The sequence below is a fragment of the Indicator indicator genome, unplaced genomic scaffold, assembly GCF_027791375.1.
Source record: "Indicator indicator isolate 239-I01 unplaced genomic scaffold, UM_Iind_1.1 iindUn_scaffold_69, whole genome shotgun sequence".
Taxonomy (NCBI): Eukaryota; Metazoa; Chordata; class Aves; order Piciformes; family Indicatoridae; genus Indicator; species Indicator indicator.
Window position 1 is genome coordinate 74,726 of NW_026539199.1, and position 14,532 is coordinate 89,257.

The following is a 14,532-nucleotide window of genomic DNA, read 5'->3' on the forward strand; positions in this document are numbered from 1 at the left end:
ATGGAGCCCAGAACAGACCAGCAAAGATCCCCTCTGCCCAGTACAGACCAGCTAAGACCTCCTCTGTCCAGTACAGACCAGCAAAGATCCCCTCTGCCCAGTACAGACCAGCTAAAACCCCCCTCTGCCCCTTACAGATCAGTAGCCACACTGGGTATGGGTCTGCGGGTCCATCCATGGATCCATTGTCCATCCATGGTCCATGGACCACTTCCTGAAGAGCAGGTTCCAGAGCAGCAGCCAGAGTGGGTATGGCTCCATCCATATGTCTATCCATGGTCTGTCTATCCATCCATGGTCCACGGATCTGTCCACAGGCCAACTCCAGAAGAGCAAGTTCCAGAGCAGCAGCCAGAGGGGGAGTGTGTCCGTCCATGGTCCATGGGCCCATCCCCAGGTCCCTCCACGGTGCACACGTGTCCATCCATGTGTCCTTCCAGGGCCATCAGCAGCCCCACAGGTCACTTCCAGAAGAGCACGTTCCAGAGCAGCAGCCAGAGGGGGTAGACGCCGAGGGCGAGCAGCGGGTACAGGCAGGAGCCATAGAGGTGGTGCTGCAGCAGCCCCTCGCCCAGCGCTGCCAGGAAGAGCTGCCAGCCCTCACCCGCGCCCGCAGGCACCTCCAGCAGCTCCCGCTCCAGGAAGATGCCCAGCAGCAGCGTCACCGCCGGCGTCGCCAGCACCAGCACCGCTGCCAGCAGCACCCTGGGCAGGGAGGGGTCACCATTAGAACCCTCCCTGTGCTCCCCTGCCATCCCTGAAACCCAGGGAGAACCCCTGGCAACCCCTGGCATCCCTCAACCCCGATGAGCACCCCCCAGTGTCCCCCACCCAGACATCTCCTGAGCCCAGGGAGAGAACCCCCCTCCCCCCATATCTCCTTGGCATTGCCCCCAGGAAAGGCCCTGGCACACCCTGGCACCCCACAACCTGCCCCAGGGAGAGACTCCCCCATTGTCTCCCCAGCCTGGGGAGAGACCCCAGAGCCTACCCAGTGTCCCCCTCCCTGGCATCCCCTAAATCCAGGGAAAGACTCCACCCTGGCATCATGCTGGGGAGACCCCTTCAGTGTCTCCTTGGCATCACTCCACGGAGAGCCCCTGGCAACCCCCAACCTCAACAAGCCCCCCCGACATCATCCTGCCCCAGGGAGACCCCCCCGTGTCCTCCCACCATGGGAAGAGCCCCACCTAGGTGTTCCCTTGGCACCCCTCTGCCCCATGGTGAGCTGCTGGTTCCCCCGCCATGCCAAGTAGCAGCTCCAGGACCCCCCCAGTGCCAGCCCCCTGAGAGTCCCCCTCATCCCCCACCCTGGGCACCCCCTTGGTGTGTGCCCTCCTGGTGCCCCCTCCTCACTTGGGGCCGTTGGGCTGCACGGCGGCGGCAGCGGGCACCATGGTGGCAGCCAGAAGGAAGCCCAAGGAGAAGTTGAGCAGGGCCAGGGCCATCAGCACCAGTGCCAGGGCCACCAGTGCCACCAGTTTCAGTGCCAGCCAGCCCCGCGCCGCCCCTGCGCCTGGCAGCACCCTGCAGGGGGTACAGGGGAAGGGATCAGGGCAGGGGTTGGGAAGCTCTGAGCTCCTCCCTGGCACCCCATGGACCTCCAAATCCCTCCCTGGACTCCCCACACCTCTCCCTGGCACCTCAAAGACCCCCACCAAAACCCTTCCTTAGTACCTCATGGACCCACCAAATCCCTCCCTAGAGCCACCAAACCCCTTAGCGGCACCTCACAGGCCCCTCCAAATCCCTCCTTGGTGCCCATGGACCCACCAAACCCTTCTTTGGTTCACCATGGACCCACCACACCCTTCTTTGGTACACCACAGACCCCTAAAATCTTTCCTGGCACTCCATGGACCTCCAAAACCCTCCCTCAGCACCTCATGGATTCACCAAAGCCCTTCCTAGATCTACCAACCCCCTGTGTGGCACCTCAAAGACTTCACAAAATCCTTCCTAGATACCCATATCCTTCCTTAGCACTTTATATAACCACCAAACCCTTCCCTAGATCCACCAAACCCCTCGGTGGCACCTCAAAGACCCCACCAAACCCTTCCTTGTTACACCATGGACCCACCAAATCCTTCCTTAGATCCACCGAACCCCTCCGTGGCACCTCAAAGACCTCACAAAATCCTTCCAAGCTACCCATGGACCTCCAACACCCTTTCTTAGCACCTCATACACCCACCAAAGCCTTCCCTAGTTCCACCAAACCCCTCTGTGGCACTACAAAGACTCCACAAAATCCTTCCTGGGTACTCATGGCTCCCTCAAACCCCTCCTTGGTACATCACGGACCTACCAAACCCCCCCCCTAGATCCACCAACCCCCTCTGTGGCACCTCAAAGACCACCCCAGACCTTTCCTTAGTACCCACAGACTGCATCAAGCCCCGCCAAGTACCTGTGGGTGTTGTGGGGCAGGGCCATGCCTGCCACATAGATGGCAATGATGGTGAGGACCACGGCCTCGGCCTCGGACACCGGGAAGTGCTGGGTGGCCACCTGCTGGCCCAGCACTGGCAGCAGGTAGAGGGCGAGGCCAGCAGCCTCGCAGATGAGCACTGGTGGCACCAGCACCAGCAAACCAGGACGGGCCTCCTGTGGGGAGATGCTGGTGGCACTGGGGTGGTGGGGGTCTGCTGGAGGGTTTGAGGATCTACTAGAGGGTTGGAAGGAGCTGCTGGAGGGTTGGAAGGATCTACCAGAGGGATTGGAAGCTCTCCAGAAGGATCTGGTCAGGCTGGATGGCTGGGCCTTGGCTAATGGGATGAGGTTGCCCAAGGCCAAGTGCAGGAGGAGCAGAAAGAGAAGAAAGAAGAGTCGGGAGAAGAAGAGTCTGGAGAACATGTGAGGAGCAGCTGAGGGACCTGGGAATGTGGAGCCTGGAGCAGAGGAGGCTGAGGGGAGACCTTGTGGCACTCTGCAAGTGCCTGAGAGGAGGCTGGAGCCAGGTGGGGCTGAGATCTCTTGTGCCAAGCATTGGGCCAAGAGGAAGCAGCCTCAGGTTGCCCCAGGGGAGGTTGAGGTTGGCCATGAGGAACAATTTCTGCCCCTTGAGGCTTGTGCAGGCCTGGCCCAGACTGCCCAGGGCAGTGGTGGAGTCCCCAAGCCTGAACAGGTTTCCAAGCCATGGAGCTGTGGTGCTGAGGGCCATGGTATGGTAGTGCCCTGGCAGTGCTGGGTCAGGAGCTGGACTCTATGAGCTTGGAGGCCTCTTCCAACCACAATTCTGGGACTCCATGAAGGGTCAGGAGAAGGACAGGGGTGGGGATGGGGCGTAGAACCCTCCTGACCTCCTCAGCAGCATGGTCTCCATCCCACAGCCTCTCTCCACTGCTCGTCTCACTCTTGCTGAGCTTCATCCAGATGTCCAGGGCGTGATGGGCAAGGTCATGGAAAGGTTCTGAGCAGCTCTGGTTACCCCTGGCCCCCATCTCCAGCCCCTTCCCCACTCAAAGGATATCTTCAGGACCAGGACCAGCAGGAGGAAGCCGAAGGCTGGCATGTAGAGGCCAATGGAGACGAAGCGAGACAGGGAGGGCAGCAGGTAGAAGAAGTAGGACTGGTGGAGCCTCTCCAGCAGGTTGTTGAGCTTCCGGAACATTCCCTCCAGGGTCCTGAGGACATCATCAGGGAGGTGCTCACCACAGGACACCCCCAACCCAACCCCAACCCCCCACCCTATGGCGAGATCCCCCTGGTGTCTCCTTGATACTGTCCCAGGGAGAGCTCCCAGTGTCCTCCCACCCTGGGGACAGACCCTCTGGCATCCCCCCACCTTGAGAAGAGCCTTTCCAGTGTCCCTCCACCATGGGAGAGCCCCCAGTATCACCCCAGAGTGTCCCCCCACCCTGGGAGAAGATCCTTTGGTGTCTCCCAACTCTGAGAAGATCCCCTCCAGGTGTCCCCTTGGCACCTCCCTGCCCCATGGAGACTCTCTGATGTCCCCCACTGTGAGAAGAGCCCCACTGGGGTACCCCTACCCTGGAGACAACCCCTAGTCTCACCCCATGGAGGGATCTCAGAGTCCCCCCACCCTGGGAAGAGTCCCTCTGCTGTGCCCCTGCCCTGGGGAGCGTTCCCAGACTCACCCCAGGGAGAGGTCCCAGTGTCCCCCACCCTGAGAGAAGACCCCCTGGAATCTTGCCACCTTTAGGAGGGCCCCCCTCTGTGTCGTCCTACTGTAAGAGCCCTTCGATGTCCCCCAGCGGTAAGAGCCCCTCTGCTGTCCCCACACCATACCAGTCCCTCTGCTGTCCCCACACCATACCAGTCCCTCTGCTGTCCCCACACCATACCAGCCCCTCTGCTGTCCCCACACCATACCAGTCCCTCTGCTGTCCCCACACCATACCAGCCCCTCTGCTGTCCCCACACCATACCAGTCCCTCTGCTGTCCCCACACCATACCAGCTCCTCTGCTGTCCCCACACCATACCAGTCCCTCTGCTGTCCCCACACCATACCAGCTCCTCTGCTGTCCCCACACCATACCAGCTCCTCTGCTGTCCCCACACCATACCAGTCCCTCTGCTGTCCCCACACCATACCAGTCCCTCTGCTGTCCCCACACCATACCAGTCCCTCTGCTGTCCCCACACCATACCAGTCCCTCTGCTGTCCCCACACCATACCAGTCCCTCTGCTGTCCCCACACCATACCAGTCCCTCTGCTGTCCCCACACCATACCAGTCCCTCTGCTGTCCCCACACCATACCAGCCCCTCTGCTGTCCCCACACCATACCAGTCCCTCTGCTGTCCCCACACCATACCAGTCCCTCTGCTGTCCCCACACCATACCAGTCCCTCTGCTGTCCCCACACCATACCAGCTCCTCTAGTGTCCCCACACCATACCAGTCCCTCTGCTGTCCCCACACCATACCAGCCCCTCTGCTGTCCCCACACCATACCAGTCCCTCTGCTGTCCCCACACCATACCAGTCCCTCTGCTGTCCCCACACCATACCAGCCCCTCTGCTGTCCCCACACCATACCAGTCCCTCTGCTGTCCCCACACCATACCAGTCCCTCTGCTGTCCCCACACCATACCAGTCCCTCTGCTGTCCCCACACCATACCAGCCCCTCTGCTGTCCCCACACCATACCAGTCCCTCTGCTGTCCCCACACCATACCAGTCCCTCTGCTGTCCCCACACCATACCAGTCCCTCTGCTGTCCCCACACCATACCAGCCCCTCTGCTGTCCCCACACCATACCAGTCCCTCTGCTGTCCCCACACCATACCAGTCCCTCTGCTGTCCCCACACCATACCAGTCCCTCTGCTGTCCCCACACCATACCAGCCCTCTGCTGTCCCCACACCATACCAGTCCCTCTGCTGTCCCCACACCATACCAGTCCCTCTGCTGTCCCCACACCATACCAGCTCCTCTAGTGTCCCCACACCATACCAGTCCCTCTGCTGTCCCCACACCATACCAGTCCCTCTGCTGTCCCCACACCATACCAGCTCCTCTAGTGTCCCCACACCATACCAGTCCCTCTGCTGTCCCCACACCATACCAGCTCCTCTGCTGTCCCCACACCATACCAGTCCCTCTGCTGTCCCCACACCATACCAGTCCCTCTGCTGTCCCCACACCATACCAGCTCCTCTGCTGTCCCCACACCATACCAGTCCCTCTGCTGTCCCCACACCATACCAGTCCCTCTGCTGTCCCCACACCATACCAGCTCCTCTAGCTGTCCCCACACCATACCAGTCCCTCTGCTGTCCCCACACCATACCAGTCCCTCTGCTGTCCCCACACCATACCAGCTCCTCTGCTGTCCCCACACCATACCAGTCCCTCTGCTGTCCCCACACCATACCAGTCCCTCTGCTGTCCCCACACCATACCAGCTCCTCTGCTGTCCCCACACCATACCAGTCCCTCTGCTGTCCCCACACCATACCAGTCCCTCTGCTGTCCCCACACCATACCAGTCCCTCTGCTGTCCCCACACCATACCAGTCCCTCTGCTGTCCCCACACCATACCAGTCCCTCTGCTGTCCCCACACCATACCAGTCCCTCTGCTGTCCCCACACCATACCAGTCCCTCTGCTGTCCCCACACCATACCAGTCCCTCTGCTGTCCCCACACCATACCAGTCCCTCTGCTGTCCCCACACCATACCAGTCCCTCTGCTGTCCCCACACCATACCAGTCCCTCTGCTGTCCCCACACCATACCAGCTCCTCTAGTGTCCCCACACCATACCAGTCCCTCTGCTGTCCCCACACCATACCAGTCCCTCTGCTGTCCCCACACCATACCAGTCCCTCTGCTGTCCCCACACCATACCAGTCCCTCTGCTGTCCCCACGCCATACCAGCTCCCTCTGCTGTCCCCACACCATACCAGTCCCTCTGCTGTCCCCACACCATACCAGTCCCTCTGCTGTCCCCACACCATACCAGTCCCTCTGCTGTCCCCACACCATACCAGTCCCTCTGCTGTCCCCACACCATACCAGTCCCTCTGCTGTCCCCACACCATACCAGTCCCTCTGCTGTCCCCACACCATACCAGCTCCTCTAGTGTCCCCACACCATACCAGTCCCTCTGCTGTCCCCACACCATACCAGCCCTCTGCTGTCCCCACACCATACCAGTCCCTCTGCTGTCCCCACACCATACCAGTCCCTCTGCTGTCCCCACACCATACCAGTCCCTCTGCTGTCCCCACACCATACCAGCTCCTCTGCTGTCCCCACACCATACCAGTCCCTCTGCTGTCCCCACACCATACCAGTCCCTCTGCTGTCCCCACACCATACCAGCTCCTCTGCTGTCCCCACACCATACCAGTCCCTCTGCTGTCCCCACACCATACCAGTCCCTCTGCTGTCCCCACACCATACCAGCTCCTCTAGTGTCCCCACACCATACCAGTCCCTCTGCTGTCCCCACACCATACCAGCTCCTCTGCTGTCCCCACACCATACCAGTCCCTCTGCTGTCCCCACACCATACCAGCCCCTCTGCTGTCCCCACACCATACCAGTCCCTCTGCTGTCCCCACACCATACCAGTCCCTCTGCTGTCCCCACACCATACCAGCCCCTCTGCTGTCCCCACACCATACCAGCCCTCTGTGTCCCCACACCATACCAGTCCCTCTGCTGTCCCCACACCATACCAGTCCCTCTGCTGTCCCCACACCATACCAGCCCCTCTGCTGTCCCCACACCATACCAGTCCCTCTGCTGTCCCCACACCATACCAGTCCCTCTGCTGTCCCCACACCATACCAGTCCCTCTGCTGTCCCCACACCATACCAGCCCCTCTGCTGTCCCCACACCATACCAGTCCCTCTGCTGTCCCCACACCATACCAGTCCCTCTGCTGTCCCCACACCATACCAGCCCCTCTGCTGTCCCCACACCATACCAGCTCCTCTGCTGTCCCCACACCATACCAGTCCCTCTGCTGTCCCCACACCATACCAGCCCTCTGCTGTCCCCACACCATACCAGTCCCTCTGCTGTCCCCACACCATACCAGCCCTCTGCTGTCCCCACACCATACCAGCCCCTCTGCTGTCCCCACACCATACCAGTCCCTCTGCTGTCCCCACACCATACCAGTCCCTCTGCTGTCCCCACACCATACCAGTCCCTCTGCTGTCCCCACACCATACCAGCTCCTCTGCTGTCCCCACACCATACCAGTCCCTCTGCTGTCCCCACACCATACCAGCTCCTCTGCTGTCCCCACACCATACCAGTCCCTCTGCTGTCCCCACACCATACCAGCCCCTCTGCTGTCCCCACACCATACCAGCCCCTCTGCTGTCCCCACACCATACCAGCCCCTCTGCTGTCCCCACACCATACCAGTCCCTCTGCTGTCCCCACGCCATACCAGTCCCTCTGCTGTCCCCACACCATACCAGCTCCTCTGCTGTCCCCACACCATACCAGTCCCTCTGCTGTCCCCACACCATACCAGTCCCTCTGCTGTCCCCACACCATACCAGCCCCTCTGGTGTCCCCACGCCATACCAGCCCCTCTGCTGTCCCCACACCATACCAGCTCCTCTGGTGTCCCCACGCCATACCAGCTCCTCTGGTGTCCCCACACCATACCAGCCCCTCTGGTGTCCCCACACCAGAAGAGCCCCTTGGCTGTCCCCCCACTTTGAAGAGAGCCCCTCTGTTGTGCCCCTACTCTGGAGAGCGCCCCCAGTCTCACCGCAGGAAGGAGTGCCAGTGTCTCCCTGACCCCAAGGAGCACCCTGTGCCTCCCTCCCCAGGTGCCCCCCTCCCCAGGTGCCCCCCGCCCAGGTGCCCCCCCAGGTACCTGCCGACAGCAGCCATGCCATGCTTGCTCTGCCGGAAGCTGTTGATGCCGCGCAGGGTGAGGGCCTGCACGCGGTAGCGCAGGAAGAGGCCATGGTCCCCCCGCGGGCGCCCCGAGGCCTGCGCCAGCACCATCAGTGCCAGTGTCTGCAGGCTGTGGGCATAGCCAGGCAGCGACTCCCAGTCCGAGTGTGGCAGCTGTGGAACCAGAGAGTGACCATCACTGCCCGGTCACAGCACCAGAGAGTGACCATCACTGCCCAGTCACAGAACCAGAGAGTGACCATCACTGCCCGGTCACAGCACCAGAGAGTGACCATCACTGCCCAGTCACAGAACCAGAGAGTGACCATCACTGCCCGGTCAGAGCACCAGAGAGTGACCATCACTGCCCAGTCACAGAACCAGAGAGTGACCATCACTGCCCAGTCAGAGCACCAGAGAGTGACCATCACTGCCCGGTCAGAGCACCAGAGAGTGACCATCACTGCCCGGTCAGAGCACCAGAGAGTGACCATCACTGCCCAGTCAGAGCACCAGAGAGCGACCATCACTGCCCAGTCACAGAACCAGAGAGTGACCATCACTGCCCGGTCAGAGCACCAGAGAGTGACCATCACTGCCCGGTCAGAGCACCAGAGAGTGACCATCACTGCCCAGTCACAGAACCAGAGAGTGACCATCACTGCCCAGTCAGAGCACCAGAGAGTGACCATCACTGCCCGGTCAGAGCACCAGAGAGTGACCATCACTGCCCGGTCAGAGCACCAGAGAGTGACCATCACTGCCCAGTCAGAGCACCAGAGAGCGACCATCACTGCCCAGTCACAGAACCAGAGAGTGACCATCACTGCCCAGTCAGAGCACCAGAGAGTGACCATCACTGCCCGGTCACAGAACCAGAGAGTGACCATCACTGCCCGGTCAGAGCACCAGAGAGTGACCATCACTGCCCAGTCAGAGCACCAGAGAGTGACCATCACTGCCCGGTCAGAGCACCAGAGAGCGACCATCACTGCCCAGTCACAGAACCAGAGAGTGACCATCACTGCCCGGTCAGAGCACCAGAGAGTGACCATCACATGGTCACCCAACCACCATCAAGTGGTGGTCAGTGAAGCACCATGTGGTTATCAAACCATTGTGTGACAGTCATTGAACCATGGTGGTCACCAAACCATCAAGCCAACACCAAACCATTGGATGATGGGCATGGAACCATTGCGTGCTGGGCACAGAACCACCGTGTGGTTGTCAAACCATTGTGTGATCACCACCAAACCACCGTGTGGTCATCTCACCAGGAGTGACCTTCAAACCATTGAGCAAACATCAAACTGTTGAGTGATGTGAGGATCATCGAACCACTGCCTGATGATCATACAACCACAGCATGACCACCAGTGATTGATTGTTGTCCTTGAGTGATTGATCATGGAGACAGCAAAAGACCCTCAGGACCATCAAGTCCAACCATTAACCCAGCACTGCCAGGGCACCACCAAACCATGTCCTCAGGTGCCTAAAGCCATGGAGATGTGGTGCTGAGGGCCACGGGTTGGTGGTGCCCTGGCAGTGCTGGGGCAGTATTTGGACTCCATGAGCTCAAAGAGGTTTCTGGGCCATGGAGATGTAGTGAAAGGCCATGGGTTGGTGGTGCCCTGGCAGTGCCAGGGAAACGCTTGGACTTAACTTGAGAGGTCTTCTCCACCCCAACCCATTCCATGACCGTCTGCTGGCACAACCCTGAGGCCCTTGCCCCATCGCTCGTCCAAGCCCTGGTGGCCAGCTGAGGGAAGGTGTGGCAGGAGGTGCCAGGCTGCTCACCTTGCCCTGGATGGTGCAGAGGAGTCCGTTCTTCTGGCAGAAGGCGTGGAAGAGGTTGAGAAGGTCGAGGTTGGGCAGCTGCCCGTTGAGGCCCTCCACAGCCACATCGAAGCTGGTCACCACATCACTGCTCAGCTCCAGCGCGATGGCCGCCTGGATGGCACCCGCCCGGCCCGGCGTGCCCGAGCTCTGCACCTCTGCGGGCACACAGCGCCTCAGTGCCCCGGCACCGCGCAACCTTCGCGCCCCAGATCATGGCACCCAGTACCCTGGCACCGCGGAACCTTCGTGCCCCAGATCATGCCACCCGGTACCCTGGCACCACGGCACCCCAGATCATGGCACCCAGTACCCTGGCACCGCGCCACCCCAGATCATGGCACCTGGTACCCTGGCACCGCGCCACCCCAGATCATGGCACCCCAGTACCCTGGCACCGCGGAACCTTCGTGCCCCACATCATGCCACCCGGTACCCTGGCACCACGGCACCCCAGATCATGGCACCCCCACACCCTGGCACCACGGCACCCCAGACCATGGCACCCGGTACCCTGGCACCGCAGCACCCCAGATCATGGCACCCCAACACCCTGGCACCACGGCACCCCAGACCATGGCACCCCCACACCCTGGCACCGCGGCACCCCAGATCATGGCACCCCAGTACCCTGGCACCGCGGAACCTTCGTGCCCCAGATCATGCCACCCGGTACCCTGGCACCACGGCACCCCAGACCATGGCACCCGGTACCCTGGCACCACGGCACCCCAGATCATGGCACCCCAACACCCTGGCACCACGGCACCCCAGATCATGGCACCCCAACACCCTGGCACCTTGACACCCCAGCATCATGGCACTCCAGAACCCTGGCATCACAGCATTCTGACATCCTGGCACTGTGACACCTAGATATCCTGGCACCACAGCACCCTGACACTCTGACCCATGGCATCATGGCACCCTGACACCCTGGCACCTTGACACCCCAGAATCCTGACACTTTGGCACTAGGGCACCCTAGACCCCTGGCTCAAGGCACCCTGCTCCTCCAGCAGCCCAGCCCCCCGGTACCTCAGCCCCCTGGCACCCCACCCCCCTGTGCCCCTGGCATCTCACCAGTAAGGTTGATGTCATGGTAGGCCTCCAGCCAGGCCTCAGTGCCCAGCAGGTCGTGCTCCGTCACCAGGAAGATGATGTCCTTGGCCCAGTAGATCTGCTCTGGAAGCAACAGCAAGCTGGCATGGGCATAGCCTGGCACAGTCCTGCTGGTGCCCAGCACAGCCCCATTAGAACCTGGTCCTTATGCCATTGGAGCCTGATTCAGCACCAGCTGAGCCTGGCACAGCACCAGAGGAGTCCTAGCAGAGCCTGGTGCAGCTCTGGTACAGCCCAGTCCCTGCCCTGGTGCCCAGCACAGTCCCAGCAGAGCCTGGTCCCTGGCCAGCAGAGCTTGGCACAGCCCCAATGAAGAGCAGTTCCTGCCCCAGTGCCTGGTACAGCCCCAGCACAGCCTGGTGCCCAGTCTCTGCACCAGTAAAGCCCAGAACAGCCTTAGCAGAGCCTGGCACAGCTCTAGTTCCCATTCCCTGCTCTGGCAAAGTCCAGCATAGCCTAGAGCAGCCCTGGCACATCCTTGGCAGAGACCGGTATAGTCTCAGTGGAACCCAGTCCCTATCCCAGTAAAGTCCAGCGCAGCCCCTGTGGAGCCCAGTACAGCCTTGGCACAGCCTGGCACAGCCCTCTCCTGATGCTGCCCTCCTTCCAAACAGCCAGAGCCCCTTGGGAGCTGCCAGCTGCTGGTTCCCCACCACCCCAGTGCCCCCTCGAGACTGGTGCCAGTGCCGCCCCCAGGGCCTCACCTCGGAAGTAGGCAGCAAGTGCCAGCATCAGTCCCACGGCCTGGTTGTTTTGGGTGCCAGGGCTGCAGGGCACACTCAGCACCAGTGCCTCGGTGCTGGCTGCCCGCGGTGCCCGCAGGATCCCATACACGTTGGTGCCATGCACCATCTGTGGGGGCACAGGGGCTCAGCACCCCAGGGGATTTGGGGGGCCCAGGATGCCTAGGATGAGGGTTGGGGGGGCACAGGACCCTCTGGGATAGGGTTTGGGGGGCCCAGGATGCCTAGGATGGGGGTTTGGGGGGTACGAGACACCCAGGATGGGGGTTTGGCAGGGGCAAAGGACACCTGGGATGGGGGTTGAAGGATACAGGACACCCAGGATGGGGGTTTGGGGTTGGCACAGCACCTTCTGGGATGGGGTTTGGGGGGTACAGGACACCCAGGAAGGGGTTTTCAGTGGGCTCAGAACCCTCTGGGTGGAGTTTTGTGGGCAGGGAATGCCCAGGAAGGAGGCTTGGGTGGGCTCAGGACCCTCCAGACGGGGATCTGGGGGTGCTGGGGCTGTGTGGGGGGCGGCAGGGGGTCCGTACGTATCGCTCCCGCGTCTCGTCGGGGAAGGGCAGGGTGCGGGAGAAGCTCTGCCGGTGAACCTCCAGCCCCAGCTCCCACAGCGTCTGCTCCAGCCACTGCACAGGCATCCCGCTGCAGGGGCACCCCAAAACCCCATCAGGGCACCCCAGAACCACACAGCGTCTGCTCCAGCCACTGCACAGGCATCCCGCTGCAGGGGCACCCCAAAACCCCATCAGGGCACCCCAGAACCACACAGCGTCTGCTCCAGCCACTGCACAGGCATCCCGCTGCAGGGGCACCCCAAAACCCCATCAGGGCACCCCAGAACTCCCCCATGGCACCCCAGATTCACCACTGAACCCCAGACCTTCCCATGGGACCAAACACCCTCCAACCCCCTCCCCATAGCAACCCAGAACCCCACCACAGCACCCCAGACCCTCCATGGGACCCACAAACCTCCCCATAGCAGGCCAAATGCCCCCCAACCCCCTCCCAGGAGGCCCAAACACCCCCAAGCCCTCCCTTATGGGCCTCAACTCTCTTCCCATGGATCCCTAAAGCCCCCAAGGTTCTTCCCAGGAGAATCAAACACCCCCAAACCGCCTCCCATGTACTCCCCAAACCCCCTCTATGGTCTCAAACGCCCCCCAAACCCCTCCCTTGGTCCCATGCCACCTGCAACCCACTGCCCCTCCCAGGCCTCACCCTGCTTTCTTCTTGTGCCCCCCAAACTGGCGGGCATAGGCGAGGGCACGGGCACCCAGGGGGAACTGCTCCTGCACCATGGTGGAGCCCAGGGCATTCTCAGAGATGTAGGTTTGGGGGGCCAGCGGGGGCCAGGCCAGGGCCAGGAACCAGCACAGCCCCAGCATGTAGCTCAGGGCACTGGGAAAGCAGAAGCAGATTGGTGGGGGTCAGGGGTTGGGGTGCTGTGGGGGGGTAGAGAAGCAGACTGGGGGTGTTCAGGGGGTTGGGGCACCCCAGGAACCAGCACAGCCCCAACATGTAGCTCAGGGCACTCAGAAATGGGGTACAGAAGGAGACGTGAGGGGTTGAGGGGGTTGGGGCACCCCCAGGAACCAGCACAGTCCCAGCACGTAGCACAGGGCCCTGGGAAAGGGGGACACAGAGGCAGATTGAGGGGGTTCAGGGCTCGGGGCACATCCAGGAACCAGCACAGCCCCAGCACGTAGCACAGAGCACTGGTAGGGGGTTGGACACAGAAGCAGACTTAGGGGGACCAGGGGTTGGGTGTGCTGTGGTATGGGGCACAGACGCAGACTGGGGGTGTTCAGGGGGTTGGGGGACACCCCCCGCCCAGGCCAGCACTCACCAGAGCGGAGTGTTGAGGCGCTGGATGAGGTGGGCCAGGGCCCGACGGCAGTGGGGGTCCGAGAGCAGCCCCATGGCTGGCACTGGGCTGTGGGGGGCGGGGCGCACAGGAGGAGGACAAAGTTCCCACCGGTACTGCGGGGCTGGCCCCATGGGCACCCCACAGCCACGGAGCCATCCGGGCACCCCCTAGGGCTTCCCCAGTGCCCATATCGCCCCCAGCCCCTTCCCCACCCCACAGTACCCACATCGCCCCCAGCCCCTTCCCCACCCCACGACCAGTACCCACCCCACAGTGCCCACATCGCCCCCAGCCCCTTCCCCACCCCATGCCCAGTACCCACTCTACAGTGCCCACATCGCCCCCAGCCCTTTCCCCACCCCACGTCCAGTACCCACCCCACAGTACCCATTGCGGCCCCACACGGCCCCGTCCAAGCCCTGTATGGACCCCACGGATGCGTGCCAGCCGCACACAACCCCTGCCCCGGTCCGAGCCCCCGCGGTTCCCCTGTTCCCCCGAACCTGCGGGTCCCGGCGCCGGCAAAGGCCCGAGGCCGCTCAATCGATCGCGGAACGAAACGGGCTGGGCAGGGCCAGGCCAGGCCGAGAGGAGGAGCCTA

General features: G+C 62.1%; 1 protein-coding gene across 5 annotated transcripts; it reads right to left on the reverse strand.

Annotated features, from left to right (window-relative positions):
- Positions 1 to 13: 13 nt before the first annotated feature.
- On the reverse strand, positions 14 to 13,984 carry GPAA1 (glycosylphosphatidylinositol anchor attachment 1). Of its 5 annotated transcripts, none has more exons than XM_054398634.1 (12): positions 13,911 to 13,984; positions 13,283 to 13,462; positions 12,592 to 12,703; positions 12,020 to 12,167; positions 11,277 to 11,378; positions 10,155 to 10,351; positions 8,329 to 8,525; positions 3,476 to 3,629; positions 3,359 to 3,389; positions 2,414 to 2,648; positions 1,357 to 1,527; positions 14 to 705 (listed from the first exon to the last, which is right to left on the reverse strand). In XM_054398634.1, the coding sequence occupies exons 1-12, from the start codon at positions 13,982 to 13,984 to the stop codon at positions 462 to 464; spliced, it is 1,845 nt and encodes a 614-aa protein (XP_054254609.1). In that variant the 3' UTR covers positions 14 to 461. The 5 variants fall into 5 exon arrangements, with proteins under 5 accessions (XP_054254609.1, XP_054254605.1, XP_054254604.1 ...); XM_054398630.1 differs by having other exon boundaries at positions 2,414 to 2,668; positions 3,337 to 3,389; XM_054398629.1 differs by having other exon boundaries at positions 2,414 to 2,668; positions 3,334 to 3,389.
- Between the last annotated feature and the right edge of the window lie 548 nt (positions 13,985 to 14,532).